The sequence below is a fragment of the Buceros rhinoceros genome, unplaced genomic scaffold, assembly GCF_000710305.1.
Source record: "Buceros rhinoceros silvestris isolate BGI_N320 unplaced genomic scaffold, ASM71030v1 scaffold16064, whole genome shotgun sequence".
Taxonomy (NCBI): Eukaryota; Metazoa; Chordata; class Aves; order Bucerotiformes; family Bucerotidae; genus Buceros; species Buceros rhinoceros.
The window spans coordinates 1-17,283 of NW_010410182.1; the positions used below are offsets into that span (position 1 = coordinate 1).

Genomic DNA, 17,283 nt, shown 5'->3' on the forward strand with positions numbered 1-17,283 from the left:
GCCCTCTGCGCCGCGGGGCTGGCGGTGCTGGGGGACGTGTCCCGGGCTGTCCCCATGGACGAGCAGGACTATTACCTGCAGGAGATTAGCAACAGGGATCACTATTACTCCTTTCCATACCCCGGTGAAGAGTTTTTCCCTTTCACGGAGCAACCCGGAGAGGAAGGACCTGTCGGTGCTGCGGAGACAGAGGAGCGCCCAGGGTTCAAACCCAGCAGGAAAGAGTTAAAAGGGACGTGTCCCGGGCTGTCCCCATGGACGAGCAGGACTATTACCTGCAGGAGATTAGCAACAGGGATCACTATTACTCCTTTCCATACCCCGGTGAAGAGTTTTTCCCTTTCACGGAGCAACCCGGAGAGGAAGGACCTGTCGGTGCTGCGGAGACAGAGGAGCGCCCAGGGTTCAAACCCAGCAGGAAAGAGTTAAAACCGAAGAAAAACAACAAAAAGGGAAAACCCATTCTTGAAACTCCACCAGGTAACTTTCCACCTCCTCCTCCTCCTCCTCCTCCAGAGCTTGGAGACTGCTGAATCTCACGCTGACTGTGACTTTGAGCATTAATAGAGTAGCCAGTTAATGGCAGTCTGGGCAATAACAACAACGCGGTGATAATGGTGACAACACGTTAATTTTTTCATATCCCACAGAACAGACCTAGAGAACTTCTAGAGGCTTTTTAACCCTTTCCTCATCGAGTGGAGATATTTAATAGATGTTAATTACTCTGCAGTCTAGCTGGTATAAGGGCTTTGCCTCCTTAATTACACTTGACAACGGGCTTGGTAAAGCCGCTGTTCTCTAAGCAAAAGGGGAAAGATTCCTTAGTAAAAGCTGATGATATATGGTGACACCTTACTTTATCCCTTGTCATTTCAATCTGAGAGAGGTGTCTAAATTAATGTGAATGAATTACAAACCTGTGAATTTCTTTAAGATCTCCCTTTAAAGCCCTCCAGGGGAGGATATGTAAAAAACCCTAAACCATAAAAAGCTCAATTTAATTCTTGACCTGTAAAATAAAGAAGTTAAACAGCAACAAAAATGCTGTAGGATAAAAAGCCACCCTTAATTCCATTTTCTAGTTTCTGCATTTGATTTGATGGAAAAATGCAATTATTAAAGTTTGCAGAAACCTAATCAGCCTTCACCACCCATGTGTTCCCAGTAAGAGCTAACTGCAGCACCCTGAAAAACGGGTAATTTCTGCATTTCCCCAGTGTAGGGTGGGTGCTTTACTGGTTTGGGACACTTAGGGGTGAGTTTGGCTCCTGAACTTTAGAGCTGTAAAATCTGGGGCCAGTTCCACTCCCCAACAGCCAAACCCCCTTTTACTTCAGAAGCAAACAGAGGATCAAGGGTCATAGGGTGGCTTTAACTTTCCCCAGCTACAGCTAGCAGATAATAAACAAAGTGTTTTCAGCTTAATGTTAACACTAAGAGAAGTGAATTAGCCTTTGATTATCAAAGAGATGAGCTTCTATAATAACTAATAGTAAAAAGTGAAATCTGGAAAGCTGTGTGTGGGGCACGCAGTTTGGATAACTCAAGGCTGAAATCGTGGATGACAGCAAATGCACCTTGTCTGGGGGAGCAGAGACCTGAGGGCCAGCAGCTGGGCACTGCCTGGACCATCTCCAGGACTGGTTTATCAGGTTTCTTACCTAACCATGGGCAACACATGGATTTTAAAGCTGCCTGATTAAGTACCAGGCTTTTTCTTCTTCAGCGTGCTGGAGCCAGTACAGATTTCCAGCCTGTACTGGGATGCTCTGCGGCTCAGCTCTGCTTTCACCTTCGCCAGTGGCTTTGTCCCAGTTTCCCCAGCACCATGGTATCACACATACTCCACCAAACATGAAGCACCATGGCAGCGATGAGGAGAGCATCCAAGCTGTGAGGGCAACGTTCATTTATCCTTACAGATGGGCATCCTCCGTGTTCCTCATCCACTGCACTGAGCACCTTACCGGTGCAGAGAAGGCAGTACCAGTAACTGCCTCCATCACTGGGGAACACTCGTCCCATCCAAAACTGGCTTGGATTATGTGCTGTAGAAGCAGCAGTACAAGATTCAAACTACATTACACTGCTGACCAACCAGGGGAGCACGCTGAGGTTGTGCAGGTAGTCTGAACTGGGTCATTTCCTAAGAACGTTTGCTTTGACAAATGGAATTACATTCATTTCTCTGTATCAGTAATTATGGAATTAGAAAGGGAAAAAAAGACCTCCTCAAACCTTTCCCAGAAAACCCTGCATTATGTGCCAACCAATTGACTTGCACAAGTTATATCTTCTAATTGTTGGCTTTTTACCTTCCATCCTACCTGAGTCCCTGAGTCCAGGAAGCTCTTTTATTTCTGCAGTCAGGTGAGGTCCTTCCTCAGCTGCCTTCTCTTCCTCAGCATGGCCAAGCCCAGGGGAGCACAGGAGAGGCTTGTGATGCACTGTGAAAAGCAGCTGCAAGTAGCTCAGTCCCTGCTTCCACAGCAGGCTGGTGCTCTTCTGAGCTTCCAAGCTTTCACCCACCATGTGCAATAAGAGGTTTTAAAGCTTGTAGGCTTTGAAAAAGTAGCCAGAGGTACAACAAGCAACTGGTGCCCTCCACCAAACTGTCACTCCTTGCTCCAGCACATGGAGGCTTGACACCAACTCAACCAACTGGCTGTTAGACTTGATTTAATATGGGAAAATGCTCCTCAGGAGCAGCTGCTCTATTTTAACTGAAACAGCCACAATAAGCCCTAAGGCAAACCCCCAGCAAAGAGACTGGTTACCGATGGTTAAAGGTGTGAGAGAAAGAGGAGGGTTTTAGCAGGGAGGGTCAGGTAATTATAATGTCACCAGGGATTGCTCTGAAATCAAGATCTAAAAACCCGGCCCCTCACAGCGGTGCCTAAGTAATAAAACATACCTGTAATTTCTCACATCTGGCCTGTAAAGAGGACAGCTAGAAATAATAATACTAGCAGCTGCCAAACAGATATCCGTGAGTAGTAACTATAAATCTGTGTAAATAGGTGTACTGTGTATATATAGAGACATTTATGTGTTTATACATATATCCAGAACTGGAATTAATTTATTGGACATGCAGTAAATACAGAATTTTTCTTTCTGTGAGGCTCGCTGGCAGCTGGGGCATGCGGGATTAATTAGTTGTAACAAACAATAGTCTGGCTGGGAGCTGGGATGAAGAAAGCGGAGGACCAGGAACGTGTGATCTGCCCGTTGGCCGAGCAGCTGGTACTGATCAGCCTGAGCTTTGAGTCGAAGCTAAATCAAACAGAGCGGTCTGAAGGACACAGCATGTGACAGATGACACAGACTCAATTTACTTAAGCTAATTCCCAAAGGTGGTGAGAATATAGATATTTTCAATCTGCGCAGTATTAATGGAGGAAGAAAACCCATTGATGTCGGTGGGGTTGCAGTGTGGGGGTTTTTTTTAAAGTATTGTCAGAATCAATATTTGCAAGTTCTCGATTCAGATTACAGTTAAAAGTACCAGCCTGCCTCCTTACCCTTTAAATGCCGTAGCAGTGAGGTGGGGCTAGGTCATCCTTGGAAGGTAAACAGTTGGATTGGCGGGTTCCTGTATATACATATTTCTATTTTCTAATTCCATCCTTGTTTGTTTAAGCCTCTATCCAACCCCCCTTCAAATCAGTGGAAAGACCCTTATTAAGGTCCATATTTTTCTTTGATGAGGCCTTTAATAGAGTTTAATATATACCATCTCTGCTACCATCTGTGGGGCAGATCCCTACAGATGGTTTGGGGGTCTGTCTGCAGGCAGAAGTTCATCACTGAGAGGTTTATGGGGCTGAGGTCGCCACGGGCGCTGCTCGGTGTTGCACATCGCTCCGGGTTGTGACAGAACGGTTCCCAGTGTCAGTCCTGTTGTGCCCAAATCTGGCACAATTAAATCTGTCTTTTGATTTGATTTACAAAACTTACACTCGCTATAGTGTTTGGTCTCAACACGATCCAACAGATGAGTCTGTGTAGTCATCATGATTTCCTTTCCCTTGTCTTACCTGTTGCTTTCCTCAGGCTTGATGAAGCTCTTGCGATGTGTCACTTGTCCCGTATTTGTTTATTTTCATGAACGTTGCCACCTGTTCAACAACGTAATTCTGAAGGTTTTGTGTTTGTGGATGTATTTATGTACTGCACAAGAATCTCTTGGATGGGTCAGGATCTCGCTGGACCATGTGGCTGAGGAGGAGTCAGTGAGGGAAGGCAACGAGGATGAAACGGCCAATGCCAGTGTACGCAACCGTGGAAATTATCTTGTGGAAGGAACTTGAACGTGTAAAAATAGACTGATAGAACATTAACTGAGGTATTTGTGACGATAGGAGATGATGAGGGATTGGATGGAGATCAGTGAGTGAATGAAGAGGAAAAGATGAATCATAGAGACATTACTCAGGAAAAACTGGAAAGATTTTTAGGATTTTGGTGCAAAATGGTGATAAAGACCTGAAAAGGGTGTGAAGTTAAAAACATGATGAGGTTATGGTGCTACTGGGATTTGAATTGTGAAATTTTTTCCGAGGAAGATGTGAGAGAGTGATATGTAAGTGCTTTCAGCTACCAGGTCAGTGCCTTATGAAGAGGTCACCAAGATACCCCAGGTTTCCCGCTAGAACAGGAGACATAGAAGGAAGAGGTAGCCTGTGAATTAGCGTGGCTCGCCAAAATTGTGGGTTTGCATGGGATTAGTTAGAGCAAAGACAAAAAAGAGGGAGACTGAAAAGAGACAGGCCAGCTGAAGGCATATCTAGAGGGTTAGGAGAATGTCTAGGAGCAGAGAGTCATCCAAATCGAAGTTTTCAAAGACATCGGAAGTTTACTGTGTTGAACTTCGCTGGCACGTTGAAGATGGGGTGATGCCTGAGAGCTCTTGCTAGGAAGACTTCTTTAGAAATGCTGGCAAGATGCCTTTGAGTGGAATGCAAGGGCCAAAAGCCAGATGGGGTGGGCAACTGGTGCGGGTCTGGCAGGGAACGGAGTCAGCAGTAGCTTTCAGCAGCGTGTCAGGGAGCTTAGAGAAAAGGTGTGAAGGGGAATGGGGCAGGAGCAGGAAATAGAAAAGAGGTTCAGGGGGAGCAGGAAACAGGCTTTTGGGTTAGGGAGATGAATCAGAGCGTAGAGGGAAGGTTGGGAGGTGATGGCATACATGGGCTGGTGTTGAAGTGAAGGCTACGCCGTGAGAAATCACTCGTGTAGGAACAAAGGAAAAATAAATAGATTACCCGTACAGTGGGTGATACCAGCGCCGCTGTTTTCTTGCCCACTGGTATCCTCCCGCTTCCATTCCTGAGAAGCCCAAGGGAAGTGGAGTGCTCCTGTGACCTCGAACGTAGATTGTGATTGTAAAGCTTTTGCTTTTTCTTAGACGAGCAACTTTAACGGATGAACTCATTGGCCCTAGATGCATGTCCCATTAATTTCATGTGACCTGTATCACATCCTAATTGCCAGATGTGACAAGCAAAGAGGAAAACATGTGGCTTTTAATGAGCTCTCTTTCATCTACCAGCTTCTATTTTCTCCTCAGCACTTTTACTAAGGTGTAGAATAATGAGATGTAACATAGCTGCTCCATTTAAGGGCCCATCCTTTAAAGAACGTCACAACAAAAGGGGACAAAGAGTGACTAATAATGAATAACGAGCAAAGCCCTCAAAATTGGCCAAACTGTTTTGATTAGCATCTTTCCTTACATATAGCTTGAATGAATAATGTAACACAAGGGGGAAAAAAAAGCAGAATAAACACATTTGATTATGCTAGAGAAAGCCATTTTCTGTTATAATTCTCTGAGCAGCCCTCTCTGAATTCAAACTAATTTTTAAGGTGAGAAAAATACCTCTTTAAAAAAGGGGTGGTTTCACCGAATAGACTTTAATAGCATGAACCTGAGTCTAGACTCGTTTCTGAAATGCCGGCATATTACAAGTCAGTCATCATCTGAATTCATTCTTGGTTTTTAACGTTATTCTCTGTTCAGTGAGCTGGCTAGGCAGGTTAATCCGATGGTTCACAGTCAAATTTCACTTACTTCTTTTGGTGTTGGAGCAAAGACTTCTGTCAGCAATATGAACTTCGAATCTGTCAAAAAGATGAAGTACTGGCAGTGGAAGGTGCGGTGCAGAAGAAGTAATGCCTTGGGTTTTCAACATCCGAGCCTTTTCTTCCGGGGATTTTTGAGCCTTGCCCAGTTCATTGTCTATGCACCCAGCAGACTACCAGGGTTTGTTGTCTGGGTGCGGAGCTGAGATTTGATTGTCCTGTTCACGCGTAGTGGTTGCTTGGTATTGTGTCGTTAATGTGCAGAGGGTGCGTTAGACCCGGTCTTCTTGGCAGGCCTCTGGAGAGCTTCAGTCTAGCGGTACTGCTGCTTTTGTAAAGCAAGGCATCTGGAAATGAAGGTATAAAGACATGCCTTGGACACCAGCGTTTTGAGTACTCGGTGAAAAAAGAAATGAGCAAAGCTATGACGTAGCCAAAATTATTTGCCTTTTAAATGCAGATCTTCAGGCATGCAGCCCCTCCACAGCCTGTCCTCAGCTCAAACAAACTCTCACTGTGAGAAAACAGAGGTGACCGCAATAATCACTCGTGTTAGAAACGGTCACCTTTACTCTTTCTGTCCCTGGCAGCTCCCTTAATGGCTGGTTTGGTCCTGTTTGATTCGATGGGTCTGAATCAATGAGAGCGTTCAAGTTTCCTTCAGTTCTGGGATTGCATGCCGGCACGGTCATGGCCGTCTCATCGGTGCAGTTACACCTCCAGAGCAGAATCATCGACTGACTGACTGCCCCCTTAAAGGGGCCTTCAAAGCTCATCCAGCCCAACCCCTCTGCAGTGAGCAGGGACATCTGCAGCTGGAGCAGGTTGCCCAGAAAGTCAAAGTGTAGAAATTCTCAGTAATCTGCTTGAACACACCATCTATGCCGAGACGAGACTCAAGTGCATGAGCAATGGAATAAGGGCTTTTAGAGGACACGGTGGCCACCCCCAAGACAGGTTTTGAACTCTGCTGCTCTTTGTTTTCCTCATGGGGACTTCTTTTCCCAAGCCACGGATGATGTTGATCACTGAGCACATCTGCCTCTTTCAGGGGCTCATCTTGCTCCTCTGGAAGCCTTCCTCTGGCTGTTCTGTTGCCTTTAAAAGGTGTTTGGTCGCTTTCTAACATGTCTGATCAAGCAATGAGAAGCACTACGTTAAACTTTTAGTAAAATACACCGTGGTGTTAATTCACTTCTGCTGATGCAAACATAATTCTAATTTCCTTGTAGCACAGCAGAAGAAGCATGTATGATTTCATTCCCCTGGGGTTTTATCATCCCAGGGTGGGGGAGAACAGGGTACCCTGGGGGACTGCATGAGCTGGGAGGGATGGAGTACCCCCGGAGAGGAGCGAGGCGTTCTATTCTTCGTGCAGTCAGCAGGCAGTGCCAAATCAACTTGACAGGTGTAAAAGGAGAACTGCTTCTCTTTCCTACCCGTAGATAAAACTGGCAACAAAAAAAGGTGAGAAAAACAAGAGGGGGAATGAAGAGATGCCAGATGGAGACTCTTGAGAGTCAGAGTGTCTATGAAGACATCAGAGGAAGTATGTGGGGATCATTTAAAGCATCTTTAGACTACTTTAGACTACCCTAGCCCTATTTGAATTAAATGACAGAGGGTGGGCTGACGAGTCTGCTGATAGATATCTAAGACCTCTTTGGGACATAAACTACTACCCTCTGCCCTCCGGGTGGGTAACAGTGGCACTGGCAAGCAAGGATTTGTGACAGGTTAACGGAGACAAGGAAAGGTTTTCATTCCTTATTTTCCCAGTGATCTCTATCATCCGGGTGATAAGCATCTCATCAACGTGATCAATAACTGAAAGGCGGGTGTCAGGAGGATGGGGCTGGACTCTTCCCACTGGTGCCCAGTCATGTGACAAGGGTCGACGGGCACAAACTGGAACTAAGCAAGTTCCAGCTGACCATGAGGAGAAACTTCTTTGCTGTGAGGGTGGCAGAGCCCTGGCCCAGGCTGCCCAGAGAGGCTGTGGAGTCTCCTGCTCTGGAGAGATCCTAAACCTGCCTGGACGCCACCCTGGGCACCCTGCTCTGGTGACCCTGCTCGAGCAGGGGGTTGGACTGGATGATTCCAGAGGTCCCTTCCAATCTCTCCAGTCTGGGACTCTGTGGGTTTTTGTGATTTTTCTGGGGAGGGGAAAAATAAAAAAGAGGCTTTAAAGTGACTTTCTGCCTCCGGAGGGGTGTTCAAAGGAGCTGTCTTGTAAATGGGAATCAGGCCAAATACTCCGTCAAGTATGTGAAATAACGTCTTGTTAAAAAATCGTGTGAAGTACTACTTCTGTGTGAGAACTGGAGAAACACGTTTTACTCTTGGAATAGGAAGAGCGAATGATGTCCTGTTCTGACACATGAGTGAGCCCCAAGCCTGCACTGCATGGTCCGTTGGGGCTGCACTGCGGTGTGCCCCCTGGGATTTGAGATTGCAGAGAACTGCCGAAAAAAGCTGGCCAGCTTCAGTCGTGACTCCCAGAAACTATTGCTCATGGCTGAAGCCATGTGTCTGAGTTAGTGGAAGGACCCAGATGGGGGATTGATCTTCTGTTCGCTTGCGGTGATTTACAGGCTGGGAATCCTGGACACGTACAGGTCTGTAAGGAACAGTCAGTGATAGAGTTCTGCTCCTGCTTTCACACAGGCGTTAGCAGGATGTTGTATGTGCTGCTGGAAAAAAGTGCTGCTGAATCCAACAGTCCAAACAGGGAATGTAATCAGAGTGGTTGTATCCGTAAGATAAATGCAGTTCATGTACCGGCTGCTTCCTAGTTTCGGCTACACCCTGTATCTGGTCTGTCATGTCTTGCTAAACATACAAAATAGTAGTCTCTAAGTGAACAGTGACCCTGATTAATTGAATTTTTTGTTGTTGCTGTTGTTAATCACAGATCTGGTTTGTGGTTTATCTTTTTTCCTTTTCTGCTTGCGAATCATGTGAGGTACGTACCTGGCCATAGTGTTCTCCTATAATCGACATGATTCCCAAGGACCAAGTTTGACTTGACAACGCAACTTAGATGGTCATGAAGTCGGTATTAAAGGATTGTGTGCATTTTTGTAGTTAAAAACTTCTAAAAATACAGGAGTCTGGAAAGAGGAACAGTTTTGTGCTTGACAGCAGATTGCAATATAAGAGAGAAGCTCCTGTCCTTAGAAATACAGTGGCATGTAGGGATCGTTTTGGTGGTGCTGATGGAAACTGTAGTTGATATTTCTTTATTTCATTTGTGGAGACCTAATAGAAATATCAAAAATAATCATCAGGGCTGCTGGGATAGTCATCCCCTGGCCCTGGAGAATCACGCTCATCTTTGTTCTCCGGCCCCCATTTATCTCTTTCTGAGCTTTATGATAAAAAGGAGTATCTGACAGCACCTCTGTGCCTCAGGAGCTTGGCGTTCTGCAGCTTACCCTGCAGGATGTGTGTTCATGACAGCTGTGCGAGTGCTTTAGCCATCAGGGCAATCGTTTGAAGGTGGATAAAGGGAAATACCTCGTTCCGTTGCCTTGTCTGATGGTCGTGTTCCTCCCAGAGCTTGCTGTGCTGGACATGTTTGCGGTGTACTGATCCTTTCAGGAGACACGGACAGACAGATGCTTGGCTGTGAATCCTAGTTCATGGCAGACAGGACTTCACCATCCAGAAGGAGACACTACCTGATATGTTAGGTACAGCATCACCTCTTCTATAATGGGACTCAGCTGGCTCAAACCCCAGAGTCCAGTATTCAGGTTGGTCTTCCTTTTGGATCTCCACAGGTCATCCAGACAATGGCTAAAGACCTTCCTAAATCTCATTTGCTTGCTTGGAGTGTGAGGCTCCCATGCATCACAGATTTAGTAGTTTTCTTGTCACTTCCCTTCTTTTTGGCTCTACAGGATTGATCCTCCTGGCTGGGACCTAGAAGGGAAACAGAGGGGGGAACCCCAAGTGTCTTGACTTCCAGAGTTTTCTTTGCCCTGTGGAGGAGCTCAGGAGGTCTGTGGTCTCTGTTGTCCCCAGATTTGCCTTTTACCTGTTTCCTCATATGAACTTTAGGAAGGAAAACAGCCTTCCATTTCAAGGGGAGTTATGTTTGACAAGAGAGCACAGTGTGAGGCCAAGCATCTCCTTCCTCTAACACATCCAAGATTTATTGTAAACTGCCTGAGTGCATTAATCATCGTGATGTGCTGAGAGACGGTGCTGTTTGCAGTGGGAGCAACTGAAAACCATCGTTCTCATTCTTTCCCAGAAATTGGAGTATTTTTATGTTCTCCTCTTCAGAGATACAGTGTTTTATGGTGACAGGTTTATGGCTCCTCTCTACTTTCAGGGTCCTCCTAAAATACCTGTCAAATGAAGGGAAAGGTTCAAAGTACCTTAGAAGAGCAAATCTCAAATCTGGATGTGAGCGCTCCCTACTTCCACCATTACAACCATCCATTACACCAGATTTGGTTTAACACACTCTTTTTTTCCCCCTAAGATAATTTCCTAGAGGGTGATGGTTTGCCCATACACATGACAGAGGATGTCTGAGCACAGGACCGGATTTCAACCCTCCCAAAGATTTTTCACTGACTAAGAAGAGAAACTTCAGTTTCAGCCAAACAGTCTTTTATATGTGAATGCCTAAACACAGAAGTTAAAGCAAGCCTTTGACAACGTGATTTTTCTCTTTTTCTCCTTAGTTGTTTACGTATCGAGATGTTACAGAAAACATTTCAGATACAGCTAGAATTACGTTTGCCATCACAAGATGGATGGATGGCAAGTGCCCTACCTGAAAGCATAGACCCAGTTTTATCCCACAGAGTATTTAAACTGCACTTTCTTAAGGCACTTTAAATTCCAAGCAAAAATTCCATCGAGAACTCTGCCAAAAGCATGTCTGGGTTACATATGGCTTCTATACATGGCTGGAGGGAAGGCTGGAATTTCCCATAGTAAATCTGGTCTCGGATCTGCTCCAGAATGCAGGGACCAAACAGCATGGGGACCTGCCCCAGTCTGCAGCGCACGTCATCAGAGCACGAGGCTTCCCCTGCGGAGAGGCAGTAGCTCTTAATGCTGCTGACGAGCAGGGGACCGAGGAGAGGAGGAGTAGCCAGGGCCAGTCATAGCCAGGGTCCAGCATATAGCCCAGCTAAAACAAAGAGAAAAATATCTTTCAGCTCCTTTGGCAGTTTTTTTTTCCCTCAGGCTGCTCTGGATGCTCTAGGGTCCCAGCAGAGGACCGCAGTCCCAAACTCTTGCAGCATCCTCAGGTGACTCTCTCACATCTGGCCCAGCTCCTTTGCATCAGATATTTAGTTAGACACATCTAAGTGACAAAAAGGGGCTCCAAAAACCTTGATTCCACCTTGTAGTGGAACAGATTATTGGGTGATCATGTATACAGATGCAGAAAGCTAAGAGTCCTCTTCCAAAGACCTGAAGACAAGGTGAGCCCAGGTTCTGCAGAGACCCAGAGGTGAGTGGGGTGGATGAGGCTCAGAGAAGGGAACGGATAAATTCCTCAGCTGCCAAACTCACAGCCTGGGGGGAATCAGGGTTCAGGAATCTGGTCACTGAAATCACAGGGTTCTCTACCCTAATGAAGAAAGTCCGATGGGTAGCACACTCCTGCTCCAGTCTTTCTGCTTGTTGCTTAGGACCCAAAAACACTTCTATAAAAAAAAAAGGAGTGAGCTCTGTTTGCAAGCAATAGTCCAAGTCCACAATGAGCAAAGAGCAAAGCTCTCAACCAGCAGCTGAAAGCGTTCAGTGTTATTTTAAACTAGCAAATGATGGAGGGAAGTCATAGATCTCCATTCTCAATAACCCAGACCCTGACGAAGGCACGGGGAGTACAAAATATTGCAGACACAGCAGAATGGTTTGATATTGCTAGTTGATATGCATTGATATGCAAACGGCAAATACGTGCTTGGGTTTTTCTGATGCTCGAGTGCTGGTCGAGCGGCAGTCATCCGTGTGGAGCCCCTGCGCTCTTCCAAGAGGAATACAACCAGAAACTTTTCAGAAGATGATTGGAAGTGCTAGTATGGAGTTTTGCAGCTAAAATGCCATGGAGCTCTTTGAAAAGTGGAGAGAAAAAAGCACAGAACTATTCCGCTGCAAAACCCTTCCATGTTTCTGGTCATTGATGCTGAATCAATTTTTTTTCTCCCAATTAGTAAGTTGAATAATGGGGTTTTATGCTCGGTGAAGCTCTCCTTGAAGCTTTCTCGACTCCACAGCTTTTCAAGGGCGGGATACCTGTGCTCAGTAAACACTCCTGGCTCCTGGGGGTAGGAAGGAGGGTGGGCGCTCCAGGGCAGCTTGATGAGAAGTCCCACATCATGGCCAGCATTTTTCACACCGGCGCGTTCATGGTTTGCAGTGGAGACAAGGACTCTCTTGGTGACAACACGGGCTATTGCTAGCACAAGACTTTTCTCCTGGGAAAGGATGTCAAACCTCACTGGGCGGTAGTACCAAGGAGGATTTTTTGAAGGCTTTCCTGAGCAGCCCTCGCTGGCTCCACAGGCTGGTGAATTAATTGCCTTCAGTTGGGATCTTCAGGCTTTCAGCCTTGACACACATTCAGGGCAGGGGGTTGGAGTGAGGTGATCTTTACGGTCCCTTCCAACCTAACCCATCCTATGGTTCTATGCGTGTGCGCAATCTTAAACTCACTAATAACTTCATTTCACATCATTCTGCCACGCTTCGCTTCGAGTCGGTGGAGCTCCCTATGCACGAAATGTTTAGCCTGTGATTATGAGCCTTTGCTGGACCAGGGCTGAATTGTTAAACGCAGCAGAAAAGATGTTTAGACAGAATGAATTTTGGGAATCTTTTGCAGACTGCGTAAAGCTGCAAGATCACAGAAGCTGGAACAGGGAGGAGGGCCCTCTGCCCACTCAGTCATTTGAGTTGGAGAGGCGCCCACCCTTCTGGATATTTGTCTGAACCGTGCTTGAACTATTTCAGACCCTTTGCTCTGTAGCGTGGAGCTGGAGCTTCACAGCAGCTTCCCTGCGGAACCTCCAGCTTTTCCCTCCGATCAGCTCAGAAGTACCATGGGCTGTGTCTTTCTCACGGTATTTTTAGCATTTCTCTTTCTGCAGGCAGGAAGCTCAGAGGCTTGTGGAACTGCTGAATGCTCAAAATTTAAACGACATTAACTGAGCTTTCAGAAGAATCCTGGTACTTGCTTGAGGTACCCTTTTTTTTTTTTTTGAATTTTTTTTAAACTCCCTAAATTGTCTTTTCCATGACTGGTTTGAGGGCAGGTGGAGAAGAGATGAAGCAGAGGGCCTGTGGTGCGTGCAAAGTGCTGTCTTCACAGTGGACCTGTGAAAGCCCCAGAGTCATCTGGAAGCTGAAATCCCTCAGGAAGGTGCTCCTGGGAAGCGCAGGTGGTGAACTGTGGGAAAGGGAGAGCCCGACTGCAGCGTGCCTCTGGGTTTTCTGAGCTCCTCCAAAATGAACTCTAAAATACTCTGCTTTCAGGGTGCAACAGGCTGAGCACAGGGTGCTCTAAAGGGAAAGAAGAAAGCTCTGGTATATGAGTTCCTAAATCTTTTTGGTTTCAGGACTTCTGGGTATGTCCAAAGAACCTCTGGCTGTTTTCGATGGGCACTTGGCCACTTTTTTATCCCTTCACTGAGTTAGTCACTTCTGTGCTTCAAGCAGCTGCTCAATGAAAATAGTCCACCAAAAAGAATAATTAAGCAAAAAGCAAACAAGCCAAATAAACTTATTTTTCCTTTCCCTGTGCATTAGAAAATAGAAGACGATTCCTTTTTCAGGGCTGGGAAGGAGCACAAACGTTGAGTTCAGGTTAATTGTAACCACACAACTTCCTTCTGAAGTCGTTGTCTGAGCGATAGCTCCAGGCGCTGTGGGGACTTGCGTGCTTTATGAGAAGCGTTTGCTTTTATTCATTCCTCCTACTATTTCATATGAAATAATAACAACAGATGTATTGTTAGGGAAAAAAAAATCAACATATAAATGTCTAAACGCACTGCTAGAGTGGACACGCCAGGTCTCCATAAAACCGAGACTTACACTTTATAAAAGGTTTTAAACCCAAGTTGGACGGATTTTAGGTATTTCCTGTCACAGGCTCTATATAGGTCGAGTATTTAGCCCAGATGTGCAGCCTAGAGGAGAGTGAGGCAGCAGCTGAGACCAGGCAGTGCAAGGTGATGACTCAAAAATAAATCCTGAGGCTTGACTAGTCAATGCGCTTCCCCCCCACCCCCCCCACCCCAGTGAAGCCTCCTCCTAGTGGGCAGAACAGAATCATAGAATCATGGAATCATTTAGGTTGGAAAGGACCTCTAAGATCACCAAGTCCAAGCGGTTACTGCTGCTAGAGTAGGAGGGGTGTTAACTGGAAGGGGTATGAGCACAGCTGGGTGCTGGGGTAGGATGGTTGGCTTGGCAGTCACTGCTGAAACGGCCAGTCTGCCTTTGGGGGTCCTCTTGCTTGTGCAGGGAGATGTGTTTGCAGCTCTGTGTTTGTCCTCCTGCAGAGGAGGCAAATCTGAATGTCACTTCTGATTAGCAGCAGAGTCTTTGGGAAGATTTAAAATCGACGAGGGTTCATTTTTCACAAACCGGGAATGACTCTTGGAAGGATGATCCTGAACTATTGACCCAGGTCTCACTGCAGGTACCAGCTATTTCTGTTGCACATTCTGTTGGTAAATGCGTATTTTTAGTTTTAATGATGCAAAAATGAAAGATGACATTTCAGCTCACAGTTAAGATGACTAATAACTGTCTGCTGCCTGAAGGCATGGCTCATACTGCTTCAGCATGCTGGATCTGAAGGTTGCTGGCTCCCATCAAGAGCTAAGTCAAAACTAAACTGGTAGAAAACAGCCTACTATGAAACCCAGCGCTGAATAGCAAAGTGGTTCTATCTTCATCCCTGGTTTACTTGTCTCAGGCTTTAGCCTGCTGCGTCAAAGGAAGCTTTCTAGAAAAGCAGAGATACAGTTTGGTCTATGCTACAGCTTGACTTGATTAGAAGTTGAATGACATCAAGTACTAGTGACCGGGAGGTGGCTGATTTCGCTCTTTCTCAAGCATAAATGTAGCGCTTGGGAGTGGAGGTAACTATAGTAGCGGCGATAAAATTTAATGGCTTGTCACTTCTAATGAGACCTGCTTTACAATCCCTCCTTTTTTTCCTGCTCTGTGTGGAGGGGCTTCACGTGCACACTAGGGAGCGTGAGAAGGTGAAAACTGGGTGACATCATAGCGGTACCATTTATTTCGGTGAAATTAGGTGTTTTTAGAGAACTGATGAAGCTGTTCATGGGGTTTTCAGCGCTAGGTCTGCTGTAGCCGCGGGTGTGCAGTTCTGCTCCTCACCACGGAGCATATGCAGCCCCTTTACTGTGTCCTCATGCTTGAATACTTCCCTCATGCTGCCTGGGATCTCCGTTTTGCTCCAAAAGGGTAGAGGTGCATTCCCAGGGCCCCAAATTAGGGACATTTATTTATGTTTAAGGCATTTCCTGACTGTGCTGTCACAACTGCAGAGCCAATGTGCCATACCTAAATAGGGCCATATCTGCTTCTGGGTAAGATTGCTACCATGGCTTTCATAGAGGGGGAGGAAAACATAAGGAGGAAACCATAAGATCAATTTTATCCTCAGTTTTAATGCAGTTATACTATTTTGTGTAAAATACTCTCAAATAGATTCGCTGAAGTAACTTTAGCACTTTGAAGGTGTCTCCTCTATTGAGCCAGGGTTGTATCTTAAGATAGTAGCTATTTTCTGCCTTGGTTTTGTACTCGTTAATGGTATTCCCAGTTTCAGTGTTTATTTTTCAAGGCAAAAATTAATGTTATTGTAGAATTTTTGGTCTTGCAGTATACCTCTGTGATTTGGTATTTTAAGCTATTTCTGGCATGATGCCGTTGGGCAGATAACGTGTTTTTAATGGTAATTTTATTTCTATACCCAGCCATTGTGCGAGTGGTCTCAGTTCTTTTCTCCATTGTTTGGCAAAGTCTGTTTGTTTGGCTCGGGAAGAAAAGGATGGTTCTCATTTTTTATGGCTGCACTCGGTTTTGTGGCTTTAGCTGGAATTACAGAAAGTCTTCATCCTGTGCTTCAGAAAAACATCAGAGGAGACATTTAAAAATGAACGGCTCAGAATTCAGCCTTAGTTGAAGCTCAAAATAAAAAAGAATTGATCAGATATTTTTCAGGCTCTATTTTTTTGGCCAGTAAAGGTAATGTGTCTTCTTCAGAGCAACTAAATACACAGATTCCTTTGTAAGAAAGTGGAGGACTTGTCAGGTTTGGATGCAGGTAAGAGGGCACCTTGTACCGCAGCACCTGGATCCCTTTCCTGGGGCCGTGCCTGCCTGGGTGCTCAGTGTCTGTGGATGCTGATGGTCCATAGCGAATGCAGCTTGTCCTCCAAGCGTGGCCTGGAGGCCATGATCAGTTTACAAGGTGATTCCCACCCTTGCCCTTTCCCATGTCAGGTCAGCAAGGTGGTGGTCTCATGGGCAGCGAGGCAGACGTTCTGGGGTGCCTGCCTGCACCTCGATTTCCTCTGCCTTTCTCTTCTCCTAAAGAGATGTGGAAAAGGAGAAGTGAAGCCAATTTAAGACTTGCAAGAGCTGTAGTCAGGGTTTCAGTACCTCCCCACCTCTCCAGTTGGAGGAGGCAGCTGCCTGCCGGCGGGGATGGGTATGCTTGCCTCTTCCCTGCGCAGGAGAACCACAGGCAGCAAGAAACAGAGGCAGGAGGAAAAATGGGAGGTATATGCTATCATCTGGAATTTAGATGAGCCTCCTGAGTCTGAAAGCTTGGCCAGAAGACTTGCAGGCTTTCTGGAAATTCCTGCTTCCAGTGGTGCCAGGAATAATAGAAGCTCTTCCTGCTTATAATGCTGTTTTGTTGCATGTAGAACCAGCCACAGACCGGGCTTGTGAGAGAGCAAAAAAGTGAAAAGTGATGAAAGGGGGGAAAAAAAAAAAGTGTACTGTCTGGATCTCATAAATGCTTCATACCTGACCTAAAGGATCAAGATTGTTCATAATTTAATCTTTATTTGCCTTTAATTACGGATTTCCCCCTCAACCTTGGAAGCAGAAGAGACCCCTTTCCCCTTACATGGAGTCCTTCCCCTGGCACGTTTCAGGTAACCGTTGTGCCCA

At 45.9% G+C, this 17,283-nt stretch overlaps 1 protein-coding gene across 1 annotated transcript in view; it reads left to right on the top strand.

The window, feature by feature from the left end:
• Positions 1-150: 150 nt before the first annotated feature.
• Positions 151-17,283, top strand: part of CPXM2 (carboxypeptidase X (M14 family), member 2) — a gene marked incomplete at its 5' end in the record, with an annotated part of 73,016 nt that continues 55,883 nt past the window's right edge. The window contains one exon of the mRNA XM_010135521.1: positions 151-480. Coding sequence (XP_010133823.1) covers positions 151-480 — 330 coding nt within the window. The remainder of the gene's footprint in view (positions 481-17,283) is intronic.